Consider the following 18,852-nt stretch of genomic DNA (forward strand, 5'->3'; position numbering starts at 1 on the left):
GGAAATAACAATAGTGAAGCATATGAAATATGTCAAAAGATTTTTTAAAAATTATTTTATTGCTTGATATTGTCAATTATTGGTGGAAGATTTCACTTTATAATATTTGATCTGTGTTAATATAAAATGTATTGAAAAAGGGAAAAAATTGATTGTATTATTTGGATTAATCTTGAGTGTAATCTGCACAATGTTTCGGTCGATGTAACCTCCAACTTTTGTCAGGTGTATAAGTCGCCATATTTGGCAAAAGTTTCATATTTTTGATTTTAGTTGAAAGTAAATTTATAAAAAAATTTATAAAGTCAAGCAAAACGCTAGGGGATATGATTTCTAAATTATTTATGAATAAAATTTTAATTAAATCCATAAAAATAAATATCGATATGAAAATTAATAAAAAACTACATCTCATTTAAAATTTAAAAATAGACAACACAAGACACATAATTTAACATTATGTCGTGCTAGCAACTCTTTTGTTTTTGTGAATTTAGTTTTCTAAGAACTTTCAATTGGTTAATGAATCTAATTAAAATTTTATTCATGAATGATTTAGAAATAATCTCTTAGCACTTTGCTTGAGAATTTTTTTTTTTTTGATTTACTTTAAATTAAAACCAAAAATATGAAACCTCGGAGTGTAGAGTTAACCCCTTTTTCTCCTTTGTCAAACATGGCAATTTACACCTGAAGAAGGCCGGATGTTACATTGACCAAAATGCTGTGCAGATAACATTCAAGATGAGAACAATTGTCTAATTAATACAAGCAATTTGGTGCTTCTATATTATAATAACGAAAAAATATTGAATTTCAAGTAAAAAAAAAAAAAAAAAAAAAATGGTGCCTACATTGTCATGTCGCAAATAGTAACATATCAAAAAATTACGGAAAACTGAGGGATAGAAAAATAATTATTCATGAAAAACTCTTTTGATAGGGGTAAAAACAGTTTGATAAAGTCATGTGCTAGACCAGACATATAGTCATGTGATGTAAGCAAAACTCAGTTGAAACACAATGTGTAGCAGACAGAATTTATTCAGAAAACAAAAACATGTACATAATTTGTGTATTTTTAAAAAATAACATTTTTTAACTGTTTGAATTTTTAATTTCTTTTTTATAAAAAACATTTTTTAACTGTTTGAATTTTTAATTTCTTTTTTATAAAAAAACATTTTTTAACTGTTTGAATTTTTAATTTTTTTATAAAAAAACATTTTTTAACTGTTTGAATTTTTAATTTCTTTTTTATAAAAAAATAACATTGAATTTGTGAGAAATTGAAAACTTAATTACCTCCCTTGTTAATTCTCCAATCCAAATCGGTAGTTTTTACAGATGTTTTTTTTTTTTTTTCATGAATGATTGTTTTTCTACCTTATTTTTCACAATTATTAGATATGTTACTATTTGCGACATGGTTATTTGCATAGGTAGTATTTGTTTTACTAGAAACTTAAAATCTGATGTTAAATATTTGTAACATACTTTAAAAAGATTTTTTGATTTATATTAATGTAAGTTAAATCCATCATAGAAAATTTTAAACTTGAAATAAAATTTTAAAAAAATTGAAACTAATTTTTTTTTTCTTTGACGTATAACTAAAAATGTTTATATTTTATTTATTTTTTATTTATATTTTTTTTAATTATTTTATTTATTTATTTTTTTTCAGGTATGTCAGTATATTAGTTGAACTGACACGAATGGAAGGCACGCGGCATGGTAAACTTATTGCTAGTCAAATGTTGGATGTTGCAATACGGGTACAAACGATTAGGAATTTTGCAGTGCAGCAAATGGTTTGTATTTCCTACTAAAATATTTCATACACTTTGTTAAAATTTGTTTTATTTCCATTTTGTATACAGAGATCAGTTTTTGCTTTTTAGCAGAATTTCACTTAACTTAGAAAAAAAATGATTTCTACTTGAATTGTTAACACCTCCCATGGATATGAGTTCTCCACTTTTTGGTTGATTTCTGTTAAATTGCTAGACTTACCTCCTTATTTTCTTTTGTCACTAATACGTTGAATTTTATTTCTCTATATCTTTCTTTCTCCTTTCTTCTCTGCCTTATCTTGCGTTGCCTTTTCCCTGCTTATGACAGCTCTCTCTGAAAATTAAAATTTTGCTGTGAAGGCTAAAACTTGAAACGATTTATAATGTAGAAGTGGTGTTAATTGACTTTTGTTTCATAATTACTTCCTATCCCGACACGTACGCACTCGGTATCTTTTTCTTAATTTCGACTTTCTTAGCTGAAACTGATTGGGGTAGTTCAAGAAAAAAAAAAAATTTTGTGTGAAAAATGTATGATTTAAATCGTATGCATAATTCATTGTATGAACTGAACAAGATTTTCTTATCAATTTTAACTTATAATTACTTTTCTGAAATAATCTATATAATTATAAAACTCAAATGACCTTGTAACGTTGCTTGTAACCCAACATCCGGTTTACGACTTCCGGTTGCGCATGCATACTTTTCAGAATTTTACCTGCGCACTGAAAAAATTTATTCTCCATTTTTTTTTATACATTTTTCTTAAAAACATTCATACATTTTCTTCTATACTACCAACATAAATAAATAACCCCGAAAATATATATATATTTTTTACCAATAACTACTTTTTAAGGCACTTCATCACAGACACAATATGGCCTGTTAAAAGCGATTTTAATTTCTATTCAATGCCGATAAAATGATAAACTACTGCGAAAACCAAAGCATTTAAACCAGAGAAGATAATAAAACTAATCATTTTGTATGGTCTTATAGTATCACTGTACTTACTCGATATTGCCAGGGAATAGTTTCATTTTCAATTTTTTTTTTAAATAAGATTTTAAACTTTAAATTATGATATCGTCTGATCATTAAATTATTAACTGGACCAAATTGTTATAAGACTATAATTTTGTTAATGTAACCTGGTTTTCAAATTCTATTAGATGTAAATAGCCTGAAAAACTTCAATACATGAGTAGTTGCCGAAGATTGTAAAAAGGCTAATTTAAATGGCTCTCTATTCGACAGTTTAAAGACTTCTAAATTAGACATTTTAAAGGATCACAAAATAATTGAAAATTTGAACGAATCATAGAAAAAAAAATGAAAAGTAAAATGACCAACTTTACAAATGAAACAGATATGTATTCTGATGGATTTAATTTTGTAATTAAATTATCTTTAAAAATTATATATATATATATAATTATAAAACTCAAATGTCACATTCATACATGAATTCCATAGCTAATATAACATACTGCCCAACGGGTCATGGGTAGTCTAGTATAGATTAAATTCTGCTTGTGACATGAATAAAAATAGTAATTTATAGTAATTTTTTTATTGAACTACTTTGGTGGTTCAGTAATTTTGAAATGATAGACAAGTTTTCATTGCTTCAATTAAGTTTATATACTTATCCATTTAACTTTATTGACTAGACATGCATTAAATGCAATGTGTCTGTTGTTAAATTTTGATTTATAATAGAAATAATATTAAAAAAAAATTGTAACTGAGCTGATGATGCATATTTAGCAGCAGCAGTATGACATGTATGCTAATGACCGAAAATATGGGTGGAAATGATGAAGATGGATGAGTGAAAGAGGGATAAAGACCTGGCCAGAGATAGGTTAGTTTGAAAGTTAATTTCTAAAATCTGTCCAACACATGCCATTTTGTAAAAGACATTTAACTGAATAAAAAAAAAAAAAAAAAAAAAAAAAAAGCAACACATAACCTGAAATGCATTCGTATCAATGTGTTTGTAAGCTGCCTGCCGTTGCTCGGTTGTAAAATATGCTTAAATATAATATTTTAATTTATGCACATTTCGTATTATTATAGAATCAATAATCTATTGATTGTTATGTAACAGAGCTGCTGACATGTTAGCAGCAGCTGCATGATATGCATGCAAATGACCAAGCCGGTGCATAAGCTTACGTCACAGTGGAGGGAGAGAAAGGAAAGAAAAGCAGAGAGAAAAAAAGACCTGGTGAGCGGATCGGCAAGGCGTGTGACCTATGGTGGTATGAGACTTAAACATGTGTTAAGACAGCAGGCGGTCTAACAGACATGATGCAATGTGTTGTTGGAAAGTACCATTAATAAATGCTTACTTACAAAGTGAGAATGTACAGTCAACCAATGTTAAGGTCAGCAAGGTCAATTCTTATTCCTCTCTTGGAAAAAAAAAAAGTTTGTCCTTTTCCGACTCCACCCCCACTTCTTCTGTGAATGTGATTTAAATTCATTTTTATCTAATGAAATGTGTTTCTATCAATTGTTCTATACAGCAGCCTTATGGTTGATATCATCCTCATTGGTAACCCCTCCCCCTGGTGATGTTGCTTGTTTCGTCTGACTCACTGCACCTCTATCTCCTCATCTAATATCTTCGCCCTTTTGTAGCCGTCAATTTGAAATTCATGCTGTAAGGTTAAATGTGTGATCAGTGCCTACTTATTTATTTTTCTTGCAGGCTGTACTGTTGGATAATTCCCATGTCCTGGCATCCAACTCTCAAAGAAACGGGATTTGTGAAGTGCTCTATGCTGCTGCTTGGATCTGTGGAGAGTTCTCAGAGTAAAAATATATTTATTTCGATATGCTACGTTTTAGTTTGTTTTTACTGGATAAGAATCATTTTGATACTCTATTCACATATTGTTCCTCCATAATTGTATTAATCTTAAAAATCTTGCTCTCATTTAATATTCTTTCCAATATTTCTGAAAATGAGTGCTTACTTTTCTTTTTAGACTCTTATTTGTTAGGCCTAATATTGATACTTTTAAATTGGGATGACTGTCTTAAATTATTTAATCATATAGTAATAATTATCAAGTGATATATATTTCAGTCTAGTTTTGAGATCTCAACAAAAAATATTTCTACACTATACGTTATGTTACCTAGAAAATGTAATGTGCAGGATATATATTTCCAGTAGAATTTGTCTATAACAATTATTAGAAACCATATAATATATAAATGAGAACCCAAAATGTTTGCATGATTAAATTATTTTTTAATATGAATTTTAAAATTTAAAAAAAAATATTTTGTAATAACAAAAATTATTTTGACTTCCATATTTGAGTGATGTATTACATAAAAGCAGTCATCTGTGTGTGTGTGTGTGTGTGTGTGTGTCCAGGTAAAAGTCAAAACTACACACGACACACCTACAAAGCTGGTATATTTTTCACCATTGCACTAAACAAAATATGGAAAAAAAAATGTTGTTTTTTTAAATTTAATATTCTTTTTAGAGTCACCAAAAACAAAATAGTCAGAAGGGGGTCAACATTTTAGTGTTTTTTTTTTTTTTTTTTTTTAAATAGATCTTTGATCTAGAATTTTAGGTAAAATAAACTTTCTTGGAATTTGTACTAGAATGAAATATAGTACCTGTTTTGGTTGGTGAAAGAAAAATCCTTCTTGGAGGAATGGAATAGAGAGATAGACGCGGTGGTGTTAAAGAAGTCTCACTTTTTACTCTTTAAGCTTGTTATCCATGCCTACAAACAAAACTGAATTCCCTGCTAACAATACATAAAAGAAAATAATTTAAGTTATGCTGACGTGAGTATGCAGGTTTATTAAAATAGATATAAACAAAAATGCAATTTAAAAAAATACATTTGTAAAGTTTTGAAATTGAGTAATTACTTAATTTTTGTATAATCAAGTTTTCACTTTTATGCGATGCATTTTCAATTTTGTTTTAGTGTGGGAAAATATATTTATGAAATTCATGTTTTCAATAGATATTTGAATTTTTATCAGCTAATTATAGTACAGCCAAATCATTTTAGTTTTATTATTTTAGCCTAAAAAATGTGTACAATTTTAGTTATATCTAAAATTTAAATTCTTTTCATACAAACATAAGGGATTATAAATTATGTGAAAATGGAGAAGAAAAAAAAACTTAAATTGATGAGAAAGTCTTATTTGTATGCCATAAAAAAGAAAATGTCTTAAATGAATACTTCACTGTTTTTTTTTTTTTTTAACTAATTATATAGATTGTTTTGACAGGTTTTAAATTAAGTTTCGATCCAACAAGTTATAATATCACGGCTTACATAAATTACATGAAATGGACATGGTTAAAAATAAGGAAAAAAATATATTTGAAAAAGAAAATTACATTTAAATAGAAACACATAATGATACTATAATTATTGCTGATAAAATATAATTTAATGATATAAAATACAAAATATTAGCTTAGACTTCAACAATGACTAAATGCTTAATAACTCTTTCTGCAAGACTATGACAACGGATATCCCATAAATTCCTGATTTCCAAATGAAAACTCAATCCAGTTGAGTGATATTTTTTGTTTCTTTTTGAAGAAGTTTACTTAAAAGCTTGGAAGAATGATACCATGACATATTATGTTGTTAAATAAATAAAACGTTTGTTTTTAATTTTTTTTAAGAGGTGGCAAACTATCAATTAAAATAAATCACAGAAAAAATATATTTATTATATAAATATGTGATTTATTCTAATTAATTTTTGGTGTTTGTACTTTGAATACAATTTCGGGTATATGGCCTAATCTAGAATTGTTTTTCCACAATTTTCACAAACTCTAAACATTAAATTAAGCTGTATCTGTGCAATAACGCATCAAATGTTATCTTACAAGTGGTCTATTGTGTCTGTTTTATCAGTATAGACATAGAACTTTACATATTCTCAAAGAAAATAAGCTAAATGAAGTGGCTAGTTTTTTGTGAAATTATTCATTCGTTTAAAATTTTTCTCAATAAATTGATTGTAACATTTGCAAATGCTGTTTTAGTGTCAGTTTCTTAATGATGAATTGTCAAACCAAGCTGAGCTCAAAATAAGATAGTTGCCAAATCTGCAAATAAAGAAAATAGTTGTCAGTTAAAAGTTCACCACCTCTAAAATAAAACTTCTTGTATTTAACTAAAAAATGTTGAATATTTCAATTGTTTAATTTGTTTTGCATACAAGTGTTTTCTATCAAATTGCATTGTCATCACCTTGAACATTGTACTTCTTACACACTTCAACCAAACTACAACATTTTTTTTTTTTTAATTTCTAAACTGAAGGTATCTGAAAGATCCCAAGACCACATTGGAAGCCATGCTGCGACCCAAAATCACTGCCTTGCCAGGCCATATTCAGAGTGTTTATGTACAAAATTTGCTCAAACTTTATGCCAACATCCTGAAGAAAGCAGAAGAAGATAATGATGAGGCAATCATGAAAGAAGTTGGTCAGTTACTACTCGACAAAATTCCTATGTTCATACAAAGTGCAGATCTTGAAGTGCAAGAAAGAGTAAGTCTTTATTAATCAATTTCTCTGTCGATTCATTTCAAAATCTAGGAGTCCAGAATATATTTTTTTTCTTCATATTACAAGAACGGAGCCTCAAAGACTTCCTGGAGCGTCTTTGTCACCATATTGTTGAAGCTGAATTCAACAGATTTAGTAGAAATCCTTATTATTCAATATATTTTTCATTCCTTTTACCATGTTGGAGAATTTAAAAAAAAAAGTAAAAAAATTCCAGAAATTTATGTATTTTCAAATGGTGGCTAGAAAAATGCATATTTAGTAGATTTTTAGAGTGAATAATTTATTAGTTTTGCTTTATTTTAAACTGAATGTTAAATGGAAACTAGTAGTTTTTTTTTTTTTTGGGGATAGAAATTATTAAAATAAATGACTATTGAAAATAAAACTAGTTTTTATATTCAGCTCTGTGTTTTTATCTTGAAAATATTTTTACTTGTATATTTTTTTCATAGGCATGTTGTGTTTTGCAATTGGTAAAATATATAATGAAATTACAAGACAAAGGAAATCAGTTAGCTGATGAATTAGCTTTACTATTTGCTGGTGAACTTAATCCTGTTGCATTGAAAGCCCAGAAAAAAGTTCCTGTTCCAGAAAAGTAAGGAAAAGTTTTCAGTTTGCTATAAATTATTTTGCTTTTTTTCTTCTGTTAATAATTTGGAAAAATCTTGAATCATTAATTTTTTAATGCTACAATGTATTTTATTCTTTGAAAGATGGTGGGTTTTAACTTGATAAACCTTTAGAAATATATCAATTATCAAATTATAGAAAAAGCTGATAAACATCATTAAAGAACGCTCATTTATAAAAAAATGTGAGTGCTGAATTCTATACATTATTGATGTAGTTATATATCTATTATATAAAGGGCAGTTGTATTCTTGTGTGTATGTCCAACTAAATGTCAAAAACTACAAAATAAGCAGTCATAAAGTTGATATATTCTTGATCGGTGTTATCCTGGATGAATAATATCTAAAATTTAGAAAACAAAAAATTCATTTTGTGGGAGTAAACTGAATTGGGTTTCATCAAGGTTCATTTTTTTTTTTCTCAGTATTATGTACTGGGGGGGGGGTAACCGGCATTGCCAAGGTGTGTCGAGGTGGTGTAAGGATATTGAGCAGCATGGGCGAGGGGGGTAAAGCGAAAGAAGCAACAAAAAAAAAAAAAATTAAAAAAAAAAAAAAACAATCTGCCGTTGCCTGGGTGAGTTGAAAAAAAGTGGTAGTTGGCAGGCAGGCTCGAACCAGTAACACGAAAGAGGAAAAAAAAAAGACCTGACGTCTTTGCCATTGCGTCCCTGGCCTGACTGGAAGTTGAGAACGTCAAAATTAAGCAAAATCAATCAAAAAAAAAAGAAAAAGATGACTTGCAAAAAATGGCAACGCAAAAACCGACCCCCTCCTTGTAGAAAACTGTCGAGTTAAGGGTGAAGGAATTAATGTTTTTTGCCAATTTTTTTTATATTTGTCATCCGAGATGTTGAGGTTGAAAACGATACTGGTTTGGTCAGGTTCCGACGTGTCTGTCGGAAGTTTTTTGGAAGACATACAAACATACGCACACATTTTGCCCTTTATATATAGAGACTAGCGGGGAATACCCAGCATTGCCCAGGTGTTTGTAGGTGTGTGTATGGGGGGAGGGGGTAAGTAATAACCCTGTTTAAATATTATAAAAAAGACGATGTTAAAAAAATCGGAAAAACCAAAAAAAAAAAAATGGCATAAATAACCCTGTCGGATCAAATCTACAATCTTAAGATAACAACGTTGTGTGTATGGGGGGGGGGTAAACTAAAGAATAAGCAAAGTAATAACCCTGTTTAAATTAAAAGAAAAAAATAAAATGTTGCCCAGATGTTTAAAGTTGTTAAAGAAAAAAAAAAAACTTTTGGTCGGGAGGTGGGATTGGACCCAGAAGCCTTGAAGCGGAGGTGGAAACAAAAGCCAACCACTTAACCGTCTCGGCCACGAGTGAGAGAAATTGATTAGAGTGTTAAGTTAAGGCTTATAAAGTGAGTGAAAGAGGTTTGATTGACAGATAGCCGCTAAATGAGGTCATCGCCGGAACATACGATGACATGGCAGTATTTTTAGTTTTCACTTCCCCAAGATGATGGTGGGGGGAAAGCAGCTCCCCATTTAAAGGGGATTGTCCAAATCGAATAGCAATTGTCTGATATAAGGAGACACTCCACATTGATCAAAAGCTGATTGCTTTCTGGACTTTCTGACGTGAAAGCAGAGAACACAAACCGTTTGAATTTAGTTTCACTGTATTTATACTAAAAAGCCAAACACAGGCGACAGAGCAAAATAGCTTGAATCTAATAAAAGTTGATGTAAATAAATCTAGACGTAATGCGCGCTCGCAAATCGTAGATATTATTATTATTCAGGTGGTATATAAAAAGTTCTAAGGCATAGTAACCCGGCGAAAATGCCGGCGAAAAAAGCCTTTGCGAGACATACATAAAATGATCACACACATTTTGCCTGTTATATATAGATTAATTTGGAAATAAAATGCTGACTCCTTCCTAGAAGAACTTATTATATAAAGGAGTTTGTGTGTGTGTGAAGCTCAAGAGGAATGGGCTTGACAGACGAGAAAGAGGGGATTGGAGAAGGGGAGAAAGGAAAGAGAAAAATAGAAAGAGGTAAAGAAAAATCTTCCATTCTTTGGGTTTTGAATGCTATGATGTATTCTTTATCCTTTGAAAGATGTAGTTTTTTTAAACTGATAAACATTGAAACATGGTTAAAGGAAACAATTTTTGGAAAATGCAGCTGTTTAATGCTATGCGATATTGATGTATCCATATATCTTCTATTATATAAAGGACAGTTATCTCCATGTGTGTGTCTAGCTAAAAGTCAAAAATTGCTAAACACTCATGAAGTGGGTATATAATTGATCAGTGTTGTCCTGAATGAATGATATCTAAAATGGTTTTGTCAGGGAGGGTCATTTTTTTTTTTTTTTGTGTTATTTACTAATTTGGAAAGAAAATGCTGACTTATTCCTAGAGGAATTTATTATATAAAAGTTTTCTGTTTATATATATCCAACAAGAGAGGAATGGGCTTGGTGGAGGAGAAGAGGGGAAAGAGAGGGCAAAAATGGAGGAGAGTGGAGAAGAGAAAAATAGACGAATGGAGATGCTAAGGGATAAATTTTAAAAGAAATGTTACACTTTTGCCCCAGACAATGCAGAGTAGCCCTGCTAGTATTTAATAAATTAGTTTTGGGTTCAAACTTTAGATCAATCTCATAAATGCCACAAAATTGTTGTCGGCTAAATGAAGAAAACATAAATGGGGCATAAAGTAAGATGCTTTGAAAATTATTTAAGTCATACAGAGAATTTATTGAATTTTATAATCTGATGTCATAGTGAGGTTTTCAACTTTATTGCATTAAAAAAAAATTCATTCTTAAACTTTTTGTACTTAAAAAAAAAAAAATTTTTTTTTTACAATTGTAATTGTTGATTTGATTATGTTTTTGTTGTTTAGATTGGATTTAGATCAATGGATCAATGAAATTCCTTCAGAAAGTTCCGATGAAGAAGTGAGAGGTTCTTCATTCTTCACAATGACCAATGAAGATAACAGGTATGCAGATCATTTTTTTTTTTTTTCTTTTAAGCAAAATTTACTAAAATTTGTTTAACATGCGTAGAAATTTGTAATAAAATTCTAATTTTTATACGACTCATTTAAATATGTTCTATTCGATTTATAAATTGAATTATAAATATTTTAAAGGTTTTTTTATTTTTTTTTATTTTATTTTTTTTATTTTTTTTATTTTTTTTATTGTAGGTCTTCATATCATAATGATGTCAGGAAACTTCCAGAACCAACTGAGGAAGAATTAGAAAGAGTGAGTGATACATTGAATATTAGTGATGACTTATCAATTTCAAAATTATACAACCTATCCTTATGTTAATTTATTAGAACATATTTAATGGAAAAGCTAAACCTGCTATGAACAATTATAGTTTACATCTGTGCACGATAGATGGCTTTCTTATAAAAACGAGCTATTATTGAGATAGATGAAAATAGCCATTAGTCTTATACACTGCACAAATTTCTCCTGGCCCAAATCACCGATTTCACTTTTGTATTATTTCCTCAATGCACATCATTAGAAAAAAGGATGGAGCTTAGTTATAGGCTGATTGTGTCTAGATTAAGTTATAGGCTGATTGTGTCTAGATTAAGGTATAGGCTGATTGTGTCTAGATTAAGGTATAGGCTGATTGTGTCTAGATTAAGGTATAGGCTGATTGTGTCTAGTTTAAGGTATAGGCTGATTGTGTCTAGTTTAAGGTATAGGCTGATTGTGTCTAGTTTAAGGTATAGGCTGATTGTGTCTAGTTTAAGGTATAGGCTGATTGTGTCTAGCTTAAGGTATAGGTTAAGGTTTTTGTAAATTATATGGAATACAAGAGAAAGGTTTTAATTACGAGACTTGATTTTTAATCAAATATCTCAATCAATTCTAAACTAAAGTTGCTGTATATTTAAAATAGTATAGACTGAGATAGAATTTACTGCACTGTATTCACATAAACATTATGGACAATTTAGTTTGGAAATAATTATATTGAAGAATTAAAAGTATATTTTTTTAGATAAAATAACTAATAGTAAATTTGTGGATTAACTACTATTAACACAAATTCTTTATTTAACTATTTTTATCAACAAGCAGTCAATAGATGTTTGTATCTATTTAGGTTTGGGAAAAAACGTTTCACATGTCAGTCGACAGATGTTTATTATATTCAAGTCAGATTTTTAAAAAACTTGCTCAATATGTAAGAATGGAATATTTATTCAGACTTTTCTAGTCTAATTTGGAACTTGTTTCATTTGATCAGTTTTTCTTTTCTTATCCTATTTTATGCAGCATCCTTGGTGTAGTAAAAGTAAACGAATTGAAACTTTTTATTTCTATTTCCTTTGTCAAATAATATAATCAGAATTTGTTTTAGGTCGTTTAAAATATTATTTAAAAAAAAATGGATCAGAGGTTTATTTGGAATAAATTTTCCCCAAAGTAACATCCATCGTCTTCTGTGTTTTAGCGGCGTGAACAAAGACGAGTGGATAATATGCATAACCCTCATTATTTGAAGGATGATGGCAAAATCAAGGTGAGTTGATGTATCTGCTGCTTGTGAGATTTGACTACTAATTTACATACTAATCTTCAACTTCATTTAAATATGGAAACATAAAATTGGGTTCCTTAGTTTTCTATATATAATCTCATTGTTATCCTGCTGATTGCATTTATTTATTAGGGAAATTAAATTTTAGCAACCCCCCCCCCCCCCCCAAAAAAAAAACATTGAATAATTGCTTAGAAAAAAATGAAAGAAAAGTAAAACATTGTTTTATCATGAATTCATTTTAACTAACTTGATCCATTCAAGGAGAAAAGCATTTTTTTTTACTCTTTGTTTTGTAAATGAATAATTTAAGTAGACTGAAACAGTTTTTTTTTTCTTTTTTAATCATAACCGTTTTCCATTTTTTTTTTTTTGTTTCAAGATATAACAGAAATTGTTTATGATATCGTTTCATGGAAATTCTTTGATTTCCTAAATTCCAAATATCCAAGAAAAATATTTTTTTCAAATCTATACCCTTTCATAAATGAGGTAAACGTGAAAACTTTCTACATTAATTGATAACTAAAAACTGATTTAAAACAAAATAATAATACTTTTATTTCTGATAATATTGATAAAATCGTAAGTGAATTGAGGTCATACTTTGTAAATGTAATAAGATCTGTAACATTTTAAGTTCTATAATCTGTTAATAGGGCAAGTTTGCTGTGTTATAAAATATATTTCAAACTAATAAAGCATATTGCATTTAAAACAATTGTATATTACGGGAGGGGGAATAAACTGCACCAATTATTCTCCTCTTATATGCTGGTTTTTTTTTTTATTCTGAATCATAAGGGAAATAGGTTTTTATTCATTATCCGACTAAATCATTAAAAAAATTCAAGACTGGAATTTGAGTTCAAAATCGATCAATAATAAATATCACTTATGTTGCAAGATAATAAAAAAAAAAAATGAATTCTGTATTTGGATTCTTTGGACTACTGTTCTTGTATTGAGTGCTATTTCAATCGATATAACCTCTAATCTTCTTTGGGTATATTTTGTTAACTCTAGAATCTGCACAGAATTTTAAACAGGATCCTTTATTTAATCCACAAGGGAAACATGTTCTTGTTCAGTCAGTCATGACTTAAGTTATTCGCTGAGGATTGAACCTTCAACCTCTAGAAGAGTGTAACTTTTACACTGAATTTTACCAAGTACTCTATCCGTGGTGCCATGGGTCCTTGTAGACAATTCTAGTACGAACTGTAGGAGCCTTAAATCTATTTTGTTTATAGATGTAAATATCACTATTTGTTTTTATATATATATATATATATATATATCTTATTGAAAATTTATTCAAATTTTCAACAAAAAAAAAACAAAAACATAGCCTTTAAGGAAGGTAAACTAAATTTTAATTATCCGACAAGTATAAATAAACAATAAATATAATGGCTTCCATATGGTATTAAATTCTATTACACTCAAGATAAGAACAGTAATTCAAAGAATCCATCGTCATCAAAAAAATTCAGAACTGTAAAACAAAACTGAAAAACTATTCTCTACCAATAAAACTTTAATATTAATGTTAAATCTGAAGAGAAAGATTGCAATAGCACTTGAGTTTAATGCTAATTCGTTTAAAATATTTCATAACCTTTTCAACAAACATAACATCCTATATTACCTTTTTCCTCCAGCACCTCCATTAACCCAAAGTTTTGAATATATTGTATATCCTATGTCCACCCATGTCTGTTTGCTTTCTTGTTCTGCTTCTTTATTTGGTTTAATTGCTTCTTTTTTCTTAACCTTATGTTTCTTTTAAGATTTGGGTGCTATCCCATGATTCTTCCCTCAAGAAAAAAATAAAAATAAAGAAAAAAATCTTTATGAAAGAAAATATCATACACCAAAAAATCATTTTTTTGACAAAGGAGTCACCACTTATCAAGGCCCAGAGGCCACTCGAGGATAAGGGTTAATGTGTATAGTGGTCAATGGGACAATGTCGTAATAATTATTAGTAGTGGAAATTTGGTAAATTGGATTACTTAACTTGAACTTGTTTACGTTGGACTTGAAAACAATCATATTATAGTCGGCTGGAAAGTAGGCAAAAGGAAGAGAGTTCCACAGGTGTGCAGTTCTAAGAAAGAAACTTTGTTCATGGAATCTATGATTAGGTTTAGGCACAGATAAAGAGTAGAGGGAAATTATTGGTAGTGTTTTCAGCTAAATCAGTGTTTATTGTGAAAGTTTGATGAGGGGGAGGACCATAGATTGGAGTTCAGACGAGCACTTGCCAAGAAAATAATGATAAAGCAGATACAGGCTCGTAACGTCTCTTCTGTGAGAAAGAGGTTGCAGGGAAGAGAAAAAGGATTCCCCCACTAGGCTATGGAGTCTGTTTTGAACTCTGTCAAGGCAGGATAAGATCTTTTTAGCAGCCCCTGCCCAGATGTGGCAACTATACTCCATCCTTGGCCGTACTTGGCTCTTATATAGATAGAGAATTACATCAGCAGTGAGATATCTACTGGATCGCTAGAAGGATCCCACCCTTTTCCCAGCGGCCTTGGCAACAGATTTGATGTACGTGTTCCATTTCAGATCAGGAGTAACGGTCAAGCCCAGAGCTTGTCAAAACATGGAGCCTCCTCAAGATGAGAGCCATTCATTTCAGTTGATGCCAGATGGGGATCAGAACGCTGATGATGTAAAGAAAGAAGTTTGGTTTTAGATGCATTAAACGTAACCAGCCACTTCTTTCCTCATTGTACCACATGCTCAAGATCAGACGAGAGAGAATCAGAGAGAACTTTGTCATTAACAGTCTTTGATGTACTGCCATAGATGGTAGTGTCATCAGCATAAATGTCTATGAATGATCTAAGGATGTGATTTGGAAGATCATTGATGTAGATTAGGAAGAGAGTTGGGCCCAAGATAGACCCCTGAGGGACTCCAGCATTAATACTCTGAGCTTCTGATTTCTGCCCATTAACCTCTACTCTTATGAACCTATCAGATAGAAATGATTTAATAATTGAGAAGACATTACCAGTTATACTGTAACTGGAGATCATGTGAAGTAGACCTTTATGCCATACTCTATCAAAGGCCTTTGATATGTCGAGAGCAACTGCCCTAGAAAGGAAGCCTCTGTCAAGATTCACTAATCCTATGAGATATAACCGTCAGCACATCTGCTGTAGATCTAGCAGAACAGAAACCATATTGAATATCACTAAGAAGTTTATTTTTGCTGAGGTGGTAGACTACTTTTCTATTTAACACAAATTTCAGCAGCTTACTTATGACACAGAAGACTTATTGGTCTGTACTGAGAAGGAGATGACCGATCACCTGGATTCTTAAATACAGAACATACTAACGAGGTTTTCCAGGGTGTTGGAAAGCAATTCTCCTTAAGACAACACTTAAACAGCTTTGCAAGTATAGGAGCTAGTTCTGGTTGAAGCTTTTTTAGCACTATAATTGGAATGCCATCAGGGCCAGTTGCTTTACTGGAATCACAGATATTTGTATATCGCATAGAGTATTTTCCGATACAGGAGGAAATACTGGGGGTTGGTGGCTTTAGTCACATAGGGTAGAATTAGCTGCAAAGTTCTTGGCAAAGAGTTTGCCTTTGTCTGATGCTGATGAGATTACCTCGGGTCCATTGATGATAGTTGAGATAGAGCACACGCTTCTATTCTGGATCCTGTTTGCTATTTGCCAAAACTGGTGAGAACCAAGCCGTTGCTCAGCTACTTTGGACTTGTTTTAAACTAATTTTAATTTTTTCAAGGCACCAACCTCCCCATGTTAAGAATGACTTCCTAAAATCTTGCAAAAGTTTGAATTATTTAGAATTATTTCCCTTATCATGCAAAATGGGGTTGAAAGATTGTTGATGGTTGTTTAGCAATAAAATTTGATTTTCTTTTTTTTTTTTTTTAAATAAAATTACTCAATCAATTTACATGATTTTTGGTGTATGATATTTTTTTCTGTCACACATACATGCACTATAAAGATTTTTATTTATTTTTGGTATTTTTATTTTTTCGTAGAGGGTAGGGGAGTTATGGAATTGTACCAAGATTTGTTTCAAACATTTCAGTGTCATTTGCTTTGAACTGATTAATCTTGTATGTTTGCATGTTGATAAAAATGATGTTTCAAGTTTAACGTAATTTATTTTATTTATAATAAATTTAAAATTATCAGTGACTACCACCCCTTCAAAAGAAAGATACCGCCGATGAAATCATTAATAAAATTCACAATCCTTCCTACAGTCCAACCGTATTTGGTACAAGTAAACACCACTTTATGCCTGACTCGCTTACCAATTTTCAATCACTAATGTCCAACAATCTTTGTTTTATCACCATTCAGTTATATGCTGGAACATTTTGGTGATCATCTCATCAGTTAGACATGTGATCCTGAATAGGTTTCACACTCACCAGTTCTTAACATCTCCACAGATAAACATCATAAAGATAAAGTTTACCAAAACAATTCTCATACTTTTCTTTAATTAAAGAAGACTATTACAGCCTAAATCTTGGCAGTGCCAAGAGAGACGAGTAGGTCAGAATTATTGAAAATTTTGCATGTCATATCCACACTTGCTTATCATTAGCAATAAAACAAAGAATGTTGGGCATTCATGGCTGAAACTTTATGGACAAGTCAGACGTAGACTGAAGTTTATTTGGACCAAATATTGTTGAATAACAGAAAACATTGTGAATTTTATTAATGATTAGCATGTATACCTGGCGTTGCCTGGATGAAGATAGGTGGTATACTAAGGATATTGAGAAACCTCCAGCCTTAAAAAAAAAAAAAAACTTCAATCAAAATGGCAGTGAGTGCCCGTGCAAGCGAGAAAAAAAATTAGCTGCGGTAGGTAGGCTCAGACCTGTAACACAAAAGAGGAAAGGAGGTGAAAAAAGTAAACGACGTCCACAACGACTTATGATGTCACAAGTCTTTGAAATAACGTTTTATAAATGTACGTTGAGATTGTTAGGCCTATGACTTTCAAAAATGTTGATGTAAAAAGTGACCTTGCAAAAAAAAAAAAAAAAAAAAAAAACGGCCCAGTTGACTAGCATAGAATTAATCTTTTTGGACAATTTTTACATATTTTTCGATTGAGAAATTAATCTTTCTAATGATACCAATTTTGTCACGGTTTGATGCGTCTGTGAAAAATTTTTGGCAGACATAAAAACACATATCCAGAAACTAACACACATTTTGCCTTTTATTTATTAAACTAGCGAGGATGCCTGGCATTGCCCATGTTTTTAGATGGTGTAGTAAGGACACCTTGGTGGGGGGGGGGTAAAAACAGCAGTAGCGGGGGTGCCTGGGTGTGTGTAGGTGGTGTAGTAAGGAACCCCGAAAAAAGTGGTAGTAACGAGGGAGGGGGGAGTCAAAACAACACTAAGCAAAAGTGTTTAAAAAAAAAAAAAAGTGGTAGTAGGCATCAGGCTCGAACCCGTGACGCGAAAGGAAAAAAAAAAATGTGACATCTTTACTGATGTCTCCATCGTCCAACCGGAATTCAGAACATTGAAATTAAGTGAAGTCAATCCAACCGATACAATGACTTTCAAAAATGGCAACGCAAAAAATCGACCCCTCCTTGTAAAAAAAACTACCCAATTTAAGGTGAAGGCACTAATGTATTTTTGGCTAATTTTTCAATATTTGTCATCCGAAGGGTCTAGCTTTAAAAACAATACCAATCTCGTGAGGATCCGTTGCATGTGCTGAAAGTTTTTGCAAGACATAAAAACACACACACATTTTGTCTTTTATATATTAGATTTCATGAGTGGCATCTTTTTAGGGTCACCTTATATTAAAAAATTTATTATATTTAAAATAATTTCAAATATATTATAACTGTGTTCCATACTCTTTGATGAAACAGCCGAACTTAATTGTAAGAAACCAGTTTTCTTTATTTTCTTTACATTTTATGAATATGTTGCATATTATTTTTATTGATCATTTTGATTTGTATGCCTTCTATTGTTTGCCATTCATTTGTATTGAGTTCATATATTTTTAAAGAAATTTTTTTCATCACTTAACTGTATAATATTTGTATATGTTAAATGATTCCTTTGAAATATTTTTAAAATGAATATTGAGCTTGATACCAATTAGGATTTGTAACTGGTTGGAATGTCACCAGAGGATGGAGATATATATATATATAATTTATTTATATTCAAATGAACATTTTACATGGTT

General features: G+C 30.5%; 1 protein-coding gene across 8 annotated transcripts in view; it reads left to right on the forward strand.

Moving 5' to 3' along the window:
• Positions 1-18,852, forward strand: part of LOC145280020 (AP-3 complex subunit delta-1-like) — a 388,277-nt gene that overhangs the window by 311,835 nt on the left and 57,590 nt on the right. For all 8 annotated transcript variants that reach the window (XM_080131661.1, XM_080131662.1, XM_080131663.1 and 5 more), the window contains 7 exons: positions 1,688-1,814; positions 4,522-4,625; positions 7,145-7,376; positions 7,850-7,995; positions 10,925-11,023; positions 11,234-11,294; positions 12,511-12,579. In XM_080131661.1, the coding sequence (XP_079987787.1) occupies positions 1,688-1,814; positions 4,522-4,625; positions 7,145-7,376; positions 7,850-7,995; positions 10,925-11,023; positions 11,234-11,294; positions 12,511-12,579 (838 nt within the window). The remainder of the gene's footprint in view (positions 1-1,687; positions 1,815-4,521; positions 4,626-7,144; positions 7,377-7,849; positions 7,996-10,924; positions 11,024-11,233; positions 11,295-12,510; positions 12,580-18,852) is intronic.

This window comes from Euprymna scolopes, chromosome 7 (assembly GCF_053919585.1).
Source record: "Euprymna scolopes isolate OS-2025 chromosome 7, ASM5391958v1, whole genome shotgun sequence".
NCBI classification, from domain to species: domain Eukaryota; kingdom Metazoa; phylum Mollusca; class Cephalopoda; order Sepiida; family Sepiolidae; genus Euprymna; species Euprymna scolopes.